The 10,618-nt window shown below is 36.9% G+C and overlaps 1 protein-coding gene across 1 annotated transcript in view; it reads right to left on the bottom strand.

Annotated features, from left to right (window-relative positions):
* Positions 1–710: 710 nt before the first annotated feature.
* Positions 711–10,618, bottom strand: part of myrfl (myelin regulatory factor like) — a 45,564-nt gene continuing 35,656 nt past the window's right edge. Inside the window, exons 17-22 of the mRNA XM_078567883.1 lie at positions 7,493–7,543; positions 6,389–6,476; positions 4,595–4,669; positions 3,640–3,748; positions 1,323–1,397; positions 711–1,184 (exon numbers count right to left, since the gene is read on the bottom strand). Of these exons, the coding sequence (XP_078424009.1) occupies positions 1,098–1,184; positions 1,323–1,397; positions 3,640–3,748; positions 4,595–4,669; positions 6,389–6,476; positions 7,493–7,543 (485 nt within the window). The 3' untranslated portion in view covers positions 711–1,097. The remainder of the gene's footprint in view (positions 1,185–1,322; positions 1,398–3,639; positions 3,749–4,594; positions 4,670–6,388; positions 6,477–7,492; positions 7,544–10,618) is intronic.

Here is a 10,618-nt window from a genome sequence, read left to right as displayed (position 1 = left end):
GAGTATCTAAAAGACACTCGACACAGTAGACTGTAAATAGATTCAGCAGCAGTTCTTTATTTAGTACAAGTTACATGGGAAACGCTCATTCAGAATGCTCTAAAAGATAATTCAAAGTTACAGTTTCTGTCGGTTATATATACCATATTTGGGATAACTCACCATTAACTCACAATGTTCTTATCTTGTATGTCGAATTGTTACACCCTTAATTACAAATGAGTTTACAACACAAACACTGTATGACCTGTTCATCACCTCTGCAGTTCGAGGAATTTGTAAAACAGTCATCGGATGACCTGACCTTTAGCACAAACAATGTTCAGTTTACTCCGAAACAAACTTTGCTCATCTATTCTGATATTTTGCTGCTGTGCCAATTCATTTGCATATCTCAGCTTGACCCCGAGGTTAAGCTATCAGCTTATTACAGTATAATTCAAAGATCATTCATCAACTTATTTTATCATGACCCAAAAGTCACATTCCTGTGGCTTTATCATGGATTGACCCATGGGCTAGTCATTAGCTTTCGAGCCTGGCCAAATAGTCATATTCATTCTAGTTTTTTTTTTAAACTGTAGACACTTAAAACTTATATCCGCAACTTGGCCAAGCCTGGGTAATCCCATGATGCATCCTGATATGCATCTTTACGCTTATGCAGTTTATATTGAAGATGCTGAATAATGAAAAACTTTAGCCATTTTGGACAAATTTAGTCAGTTTCAATTTTATTAATCTGCAAACTTTACAGAAGTAAAAAAAATTAAATAGTTAAAATTTATTTTCGCACTTAGTAATTTATTTAAAATACAAATAGAGGCCCCATGTAAAAATGTGCTGCTTCTCAGATTCGTATCCATTCCAATTATATGCTAGTCCTGTGCTTCACATAACTTGAAGTGACAAGAAACATAAGATGACATGCAACATGGGTAACTTTACATCTTAAAGAATTAAACTGGTAGATTAACACGTGCTAAACAGCTAAAAGGACTTTGAACATATTTATGGAGCTACAAGAAACCCTATGCCTAAGGAAGGTCCTTCAATAAGTCCAAGGTCAATACATATGTAGGATTTGTTCTACTGAATTAGATACATTGTCGGTAAAAGTATAAGTAGTAATCGGTAAAGAATATCCCAGCGAAGTTCTGATTTGTTCTGCAATCTGCCAGGCCCTGTACAATAAAGAATACTCGATGATTAAACAGATAATGGTACAGCACAAATCCATACAATTTTTGCTTTTACAATTGACGCAGTATAGAATATACTAATATGATAGTAAATTTTAAGTTAGTTGCAATTTGACTTACTGGTGCTGCAACACGAAAATGGTATGTACACTCATGTAGATTCGCTACTGGCAAGAGCCAGAAATGCTGATATCCCTGCAAGAATATTTTAAAAATCAGTGACAAGGGGTGCACTGCACATTAAAAGGTATGAAATACATTTTAAGTCAGTCAATAAAAATAACGCTAGATGACTTAAATATTTTGTAAATGAACCAATTACTACAGTCAGTACATTGTTACTTCTAGCAGGTCAATTGCATTGTTTATATGTGCATAAGTAAGAACTAGGAGCAGGAGTAGACCATATGGCCCCTTGAGCCTGCTCCACCATTCAATACGTTCAAGGCTAATCTTCTGCCTCAACTCCACTTTCCTGTCTGCTCCCATATCCTTTGAACCTGAGAACACAAAGATCAGTCAATCTCAGCCTTGAATATGCTCAGTGATGGAGTATCCACAACCCTCAGTGAATTGCAAAGATTCACAACCCTCTGAGCGAAGAAATTTCTCCTCAACTCAATCTGAAAATGATTCATCGGGGCTGTGCCCCTATGTTCAAGATTCCCCAACCAGGGGGAACAGCTTCCCAATGTCTAACCCTGTCAAGCCCCTTCAGACTCTTGTCTGTTTCAATGAGATGACATCTCATTCTTCTAAACTCCAGGCTCAATTTACTCAGCCTATCAAAGGACAACATTCTCAGCCCAGTGACCAATTAACCTTCGCTCTACTGCCTCCAAGGCAATACATATATCCTTCCTTAAATATGGGGACCAAAATTGTACTCCAGCTGTGGTCTTGCCAATGCCCAATACAATTGTAGCAAGACTTCCTTATTCTTGTAGCCCAATCCCCTTGCATTAAAGGCCAACATTATATTTGCCTTCATAAGTATGTGCTTAGCCTGCATGCTAACTTTTTGTGTTTCATGTTCGAGGACACCCAGATCCTTCTGTACCATTGCATTCTGTAGTGTCTCTCCATTTAAATAATATTCTGATATTCTATTCTTTTACCAAAATGGATACCCCCACATTTATGCACTTTATACTTCATCCATCAAATTTCTGCCCACTCACTTCACTCATTTCTTCCTCATAGCTTGCTTTCCCATCGATCTTCGTATCAGCAGCAAATTTGGCTCCAATACACTCGACCCCTATCCAAGTCATTAATATAGATTGTAAAGAGTTGAGGCCTCAGCACTGATCCCTGTGGCACCCCACTAGTTGCAGTTTGCCAAACTGAAAATTACTCATTCATCCTGACTCTGTATTTTGTTAGCAAGCCAATCCTCTATCCATGCTAAAATATTACACCCAACACCATGAGCTCTTAGCTTTTGTGGCACCTTACAAATGCCTTTTGAAAATCCAAAAACACTACATCTACTGGGTTCCCTTTATCACCTTGCTCACTGCATGCTCAAAGAACACAAATAAATTTGTCTATCACAACTGCGCTTTCATAAAACATGTTGCCTCTGCTTTATTACATTATGCTTTTCTAAACATCTTCCTACTATTTTCGAAATGTTTTCAGGGTCATGAATTACATCACTTGAGATTGTGGTTCTTTATGGTCCTCCTCCACTTCTCAATAGCATCTGACCAGGCCATTGTCCACCACCCTCTCCTTTCTTGTGCAGTTCTGTGGATTGCCTATTACATGGTTCCATTCTTATATATCTAGACCTAGTCACCAGCAAGCACTTCTCCTCCATCCACTTCACAGTCATCTCATCAAGGGTCCTCTTCCTTACTAAAATGCTTCAGGCATATGGGTCATCTTCGATATGTATATTAGTGAAACCCTGCTCTACCTCTTCACTGCTTTTCTCCGCCACAAGACTACTGACTGACATAAAAGAGGGTAGAAATTAGATCGCATCCAAATCTAGGCATGATCTCGGTGTTGCATACAGCTAATGGGGTAGGTGGCAGAACAGCTGGCCTCTTTTTTTATTATTGCTGTTGAGCTGCAGATGGCAGTTGTGGCCCCAGAGGTAACGGACTGGACCTAAGATTCATTGATACACATGGTGGGTGAGGTCATAAGGAAAGTCTTTGACAGGGTAGGCAATCGGGAAGTAAGGCAGTGGTTCGCAAATTTAACCTGAAGATAAGGGGAGAACCCCTCAGTGAAACTTCATTAGGCATATTTAACTTAAAAGGTGCTGTACTAGTATATGTTTTGCTGTTATGTTTCAATGAATTTCAATGTTAATGGTAGGTCATCAATTCTAGTCATCAATTGTTGAAAAGCAAACATTTCCTAAATGAAGATTATTCTGAAATTTCATTAACTTGTGCTGAACAACGGAATGACAAATTACCTGTGACATTTCTTGTGAAACATCCCTTTTCATTGCAATGCTTGCAGATCTTACACATGTCCTGCCAAGGTTCACCACACATTTGTAAACAATCAAGGGTGATGTGGTGCTGCAAAGTATAAAGTGGTTAACATTTTAGCATCAAATAATATGTAATGCTGAGGAATTATTTCTAATACACATTCATTAAATCCAGGTTATCAATGTTTTAGACATTTTTCTCCGATGAAGGAAAGACAAGGACCACAAAACTGAAGTATAACAAAAGGCATGAAGTCTGGGAATGGCTATTCCCTTCCCTATTAATTAAATGCTGTAATCTGAACAAATCAGCTTCACAAAGAGATCCAAGCTAATATTCATATCCAATCTAATATTCATGAACCCAAGGTATTTTGCTTGCAACTTTTGAAAAATTACAATTTTCTGATCTTCTGTCAATGCACAAAACAGTCCAGTTTTGATCTGCAGATTATGCAAAACAATAGGCAACTGGAAAATAAGGATTATACCATAAGCAAGGTAATTCCTCATTCATTTTAATTGAAAAACTACCTTTTAAAAGGAACCTAGACTATGTTATTACTAATGGTGCTTAGGCAGTGCTCCAACTGATTAATAATTTGAAATATCAAATATTAGACAATGACAGCTCACTTGCATAGAATTAAGCAGATTATGTGACACCTTGTAATAAATGCTAGTTATGGTTCCAAAGCCAAAAAAGTTATTAGTCAACATTATTAAACAGCTTTTAAGTATCCTTAAATAAAATACAGTCCCTTAGAAATTAAGAAAACTCTTGCTAAATAATTCAAACCTGCTGTTTGAAATGAATTAAGTTTAATCTGTGGGAAACTACAGGTGGTCAGGTTAACTAATATTAGTGCATACAAGTTTATTAGGATTTGGTTTATGGAAAAAATAAATTATAAAGCTTTACAATTGTACTTACTTCATCTCCAAAGTAATTCTCATATTCACAGGAGTATATTTGTTGACTGGAATTATGTAGTTATAGTTGCCATTCCTGAATGATGAGTGGAGAGAAACGAGACACTTTAATTTGAAAGCAAAGTACCCTTATTAGTAATGCAAAGCACAAAGAAAGCTACTAAAATTTGTATTCTATAGATGAACAATGTCTTTATATGGACAAAATATTCACAGTAAAAACTTTTAACAGGAAGTTGTACTTTTAAAAACAGTTTAAGTGAACTTATCCCAAAAGTTAGGTACTATCAAACTGAGAGATGAAGTCCTTTAGTGGAATGTGACTGCACAGTCCAGTACAGATGCAAAGTGATTGTAGATGAGGAAAAGTCACATAACAATGCCATTTTGTAACAATGGAAAATGGTATTTAACAGAGTATAACAGGAAAAGTAGTTGTGGCCAGCATGCTTCAGCAAAATCATGTCACATGTTTTTATTACTTTATGTTCACATATAAACATAAATATAAGATATATAGAAAGAAAGGAACATAGAACAGGATTAAGTCTGTCATTCAGCCTTCCCATTCTGCTATTCAGTTAGATCGTGGTTGATTTGCACTTCAACTCTATTTAGGTGTCTTAGATCCATATTCCTCAATAGCCTTACCTAAAAACCTACTGATCCCAATCTTGAGGGTTTCAACTGACCCAGCGTCCACAGCCTTTTGGAAGTTCCAGAGCCATTCTGTCTAAATCCTTGTTTATTCTGCAGACTATGAAGAACTTGCAATCATGATCTCTGTCCTTATGCTAAAATCTCTAAAAGGCAGTATCTAACCATATGCATATTATACAACTCCAGGTCTCTTTGAAGTTTCACTTCTTACTTCTGAGGTAATGTTGCAGATCTCCAGGATATCAGTCCAAAACATGAGCTATATTAATTTGTCCTAGCCAGTTTCATTCCGCAAGTTTCCACAGTCTCAGCAGCACAGAAGCCATTGATGGAATTTGATTATCTACTTCCATCACTTTCAGTTTGATTCTAAATCAAATCTTTATTCAAGGCTTTTCTTTGAATTTGATAAATAAATATTAACAGTTTTGTTGGGAGTCTGTCACATACCATAAAAGGAAAAATGCTAATCTCTGTTGTTTATGGATGTTTACTTGGTACAGATCTTTGATTTTGGAATTATAGTCAAAGTTCAAAAAATAAACACTTGGGTCTCAAGCCATTTCCCCCGAAAAGTATTCCTCACTCCCCACTTTGCCAGGTTAGCAAGTGCCACTGGCAATCTATGTTATAGGCAGACTAAGAATCAACATACTAAGCATGTTAAATGGGCTAGAGTAACAATGGTCCTATCACTTGAACTGCCAACCATAGAAGTGCATATAAGCAAAAATGTTCCAAATTAAAACAAGAGTAGAGAATGTTGGAAATATGTATAAGATCAAAAAGAGAAATGGTTTCAAAACTGAAAAATGAAATGAAAGCTAAGAAACATAGGAATAGAATCATTAAAAAAAAGAAATTGAACAGGAAAAATACACACTCCAATCAGAGAAAGTTAATGAATTGAATGATCTATAACCTACAACCTCCTAAGGTTGCCCAAGCTGTCAGAAAGAAAGCCTTGTGCAGGTTAAATTCCATTAAGCATTGCTTTGAGGTTTTCCAGTTTGTAACAATGAATTAGGAAAGACTTGCGGTGTAACAATAAAGAAAATTAAAATATTAGTATATTGGTTGCCTTTTGTCAAATTACATTTAAAATAATATTAACAAAATTGTTAAAGTAACTAACCCACAATGAACTCCTTTAGCACAGTAACGGTGATCAATAAGTTGTTGGCTTTCCATAACCCTTATCGAGCTAACAGACGTATCAAACCCTATTGATATCAAAAACAAACCAAAGTCAGTGAAACTCTACTGAAAAAAAATTAATATTCCAACCAACCTTTGAACTCTGACAACTTCAGTGCAAAAATGTGTTCCAAACTACCCAACAATTTTTGATAGTGACACAAATTTCTTTACAGACCTGAAATTAAAATACACTTTGTGGGGTAAAACCCAGAGAAATAAAAATATTTACATGCGTACAACTGCACAATCAAAGATTGACATCACAAAGCAGCTTCAATTAATCTCTGAGGAAAGATCATACTACCCTTCAAGCCTTTTGTACCCAGAGGCCCAGTATGATTATTCTATCATAAGCTTCACTCCACTTGAGGGAAAAGTAAATTCCTATTGCCATCATCTTTGGTTTCAAACCCACTATAATGATATTTTATCGTAATTTGTTATGTAATTACCTTCACTTGACAAGCTTGAATTTATTGTGTTAATACTAAGAGAGATGAGGTTGCTTAGTTGTAGCATTCTTGCCCAAATCAGAAGGTTGTGGGTTGAAAGCACATTTCAGACATAATTTATGCTAACACTTGAATACTGAGTGAGTGCTGTAAAGTTGCAGATGCTGTCTAAACCCAGGTCATATCTGCCTATTATCTTATAAAATATCCATTTCCTTATTGTATATTAGGGCATCATCTGTCTTTAATTAACCCTTACCACTTTTTATCTTAATATATTTTAAAAAGCCTTTGCTGTTTAAAAAAGTTGTTGACTTCCTTGCTGGCATTTATAATAGTGATGACATTGTACATAAATTCCTGGTCTATGGTTCACTGTTTACTAAATTTCAATTCTGAGTATTAGGGAAAATCCCAGCATTCAACCACTCTGAAATGCATCACTTTGTTTAGGAAAAATGTAACTATTTGATAGTCAATACTTACTATATTTTATCATGTTACACAATTTTTATCTATCTTTTAAACAAAAATCAATATTTATCAGCTTGCTGAAGACAGAGAACCAAACTAAAATTTTCACTTACAATCACCATTTTTAATTTCCTTCATATTTATTACTTGGCTTGTTGTCAGTTCTGAAAGAAGAATTCAAAATCTTGTTACCTCTATAATTTATCAGTGCAATTCACATTACAAGCATTGTTGTGATCTAATGAAATCCAAGCATTAAAAATGTGTCTGGGATTGAATGTAATAAGTAGGATTTGTTTTGGGGGAGAAAAATACATGTTGTGGGCACATCTAGTGCCAGTTTGTGGCTTTTAAACTCTACACTGCCAATAGTCAAAAAAAGACTTAAAAAATCTAATGGGTAAGATCAGTCATTCAAATACAAGTAGGTAGCTGAACAACAAAAACAACTTGCATTTATATAACATCTTTAGCACGAGTAAAATGATCCAAGGGGTTTCACAGGAGTATTAACAAAATTTCATATCGAGCCACATAAGGAGAGATTAGGGAAGATGACCAAATGCTTGGCCAAAGGAGGTAGGTTTTTAAGGAGCATCTTAAAAGAGGAAAGAGAGGTAGAGATGCAGAATGTTTTAGGGAAGGCATTGGAGCTTAGGGCCTAGGCAGCCGAAGGTATGGCTCCAATGGGAGCATTATTAAAATCAGGAAGCTCAAGAGCCTAGAATTGGAGGAATGTAGATACCTAGAAGGGTTGTAGGGCTGGAGGAGATTACAGAAATAAGTTGGGGTGAGATCATGAAGTTAAGTTGAAAACAAAATTGAGAATTTAAAAATCAAGGCATGGTTTAACCAGGAGCCAATGTAGGTCAGTGAGCCAAGAGGTGATGAGCAAACAAGACTTGATGCAAGTTAGGACATGGGCAACAGAGTTTTGGATGACCTCATGCTCACAGAGTGGGAAGTGGGAAGTGGGAGGCTGGTCAGGAGTGCATTAGAAAAGTCAAGCCTACAAGTAAGAAAGGAATGGGTGTGTGTTTCAGCAGCAGATGAACTGAGGCAAGATCAGAGTCAGGCGATATTATGGAGGTGAAAACATGCACTCTTACTAACGGTACAGATATGTAGTTGCTCACTCATCTCAGTGTCAAATGTGATGCCAAGGTTGTGAACAATCTGTTTTGGCCTCATACAGTTACTAGGAAGATAGGTGAATTCAGTGGCTAAGGAATGGAGTCTGTGGCAGGGACCAAGGATAGTAGTTTTGTTCATCCCAATATTTAGTTAGAGAAAATTTCAGCTCATCCAGTATTGGATGTTGCACAAGTGATCTGATAATTTAGCGACGGTAGTGGTGGTCAAGAGGGGTACTGGTGAGGTGATATTTGGTTCTGAAGGAATCTTTTGAGCAGTTTATCCCCTCTAAGGTGTGAAAAGATTATCTTTTCCACACAGCACACTGTGCTGTCTGTTAGTGAAAGTATTGCATTCAATAAATTACATGAAAATGCTGAGAACATGCTCACATATGCTTTCTTCCAGGAAGGTCAAAATAATCTTGACTTTGCACAGAAACAGCAGAATGGTTCATTTTTACCAAAAAAATCAGAAATAAAACAGAAAAGACTGGAAATATTCAGCAGTTCTGGCAGCGTCTGTCAGAGAGAAACAGTTAACATTTTAGGTCTGTGATCTTTCATCAAAACTGTGAAATGTTAGAAACATAATAGGTTTTGAGCAAGTGAAAGGGTGGGGGCGGGGAGTGGGGAAGAGGGTGGGAAGAACAATGAAAGGGTAGGTCTGTGATAGGGTGGAGGGCAGGAGAGATTAAATGAAAATATATTTTCATGATGCAAAGCCAAAGGAGTGATAATGGTACAAGTAAAGAAACAAAAGATGTGTCGAGAGGTGGTGTGAATGGCATGATAATTTTCAGAAAGCAGCTAAGGGAATAAGAGATAAAAGATAAACAATCAACCCAGAAAAGAAAACAAAAAGGAGGCAGAGGTCATGATCTAAAATTATTGAACTCAAAAGTTGAATCCAGAAAGTTGTAAAGTGCCCACAATATGAAGTGCTGTTCCTTGAAGTTGCATTGAGGTTCATTGGAACATTGTAGCAGGCCAAGGGCAGAAAAGTCAGAGTGGGAGCAAAGGTAGAATTAAAAAGACAGATGACTGGAAGCTTGGGGTCATACCTGTGGACTGAATGGAGGTACCTGCAAAGGGTCACCCAGTCTGCATTTGGTCTCCCCAGTGTAGAGGAGATCACATTGTGAGCAGCGAATTCATATCCTAAATGAAAGTAGTATAAATAAATTGCTGTTTCACTTGGAAGGAGTGTTTAGGATGTTGAACGATGAGGAGGAAAGAGGTAAAAGGACAGTTGGTGCATCACCTGTGCTCACTTGGAAAAGTGCACTAGAAAAGAGAGTGGGTGTTCAATGGTGACTGAGGAGTGAATCAGGGTGTCAGGGAGGGAAAGGTCCCTTCAGAATGCTAAAGGGGAGGGGAGTGGCAGCTGTGTTTGGTGGTGGCATTGTGCTGGAGGTGGCGGAAAATGCAGAGGGTGATCCAATCGATACGGGGGATAGTGGCACAGAAGGTGACGGCAAGGATTCAGCTGGAAAAGACAGGTGCTGGAGAGAGGGGGGTTGAAGTGGTGAGAAGTAGAAACTGAAAAAGAATAGCTTCCATATGTCTCTTATTTCATTTAAAACTTGGTAAGATGAGAAAATATTACATGGCCACATTGGCCCATTTTATTTTGCTCTCTTCTTTCAGTATTTTCATTGGGAGAGGGAAAATTGCTGAGAAGATCCAATCTGAACCAAATTTCACTTGTTTTTCTACAAACAAAAATCTAACTATTAAAGTTGAAACAAAAGCTTCAGCACCTAGCTTAGAATATATTTGAAATTTTCTAAACATGTGACACAATACACAGCTTTCTTTCTCCCCAAGCTGCTTTTGTTATCAAGTTCCCCAACATTAAAAATTCATTACGGAGAAGAATCTTTTTTGGTTAGTGGCAACAATAATAAATAATTTACAGGGTCTATTATTTATACTTTTTTCTTAAAATGTATTATAGAACTTTGTCTTTGCACAAAGCTTTGCCATTTCCATTTTTCCTACATGTTCCTAAATTACTTCCTGTATAAAGCATTGCAATGCTTTGTTGCTGGAGGGGAAAACAGGGCAGATATATTACAAACTTCTCTCTGGTGCTTACTAAGA

The sequence above is a fragment of the Cetorhinus maximus genome, chromosome 22, assembly GCF_964194155.1.
Source record: "Cetorhinus maximus chromosome 22, sCetMax3.hap1.1, whole genome shotgun sequence".
Classification (NCBI taxonomy): Eukaryota; Metazoa; Chordata; class Chondrichthyes; order Lamniformes; family Cetorhinidae; genus Cetorhinus; species Cetorhinus maximus.
Note: the sequence above shows the minus strand (reverse complement) of the source record. Positions and strands in the feature narration are given on the sequence as shown.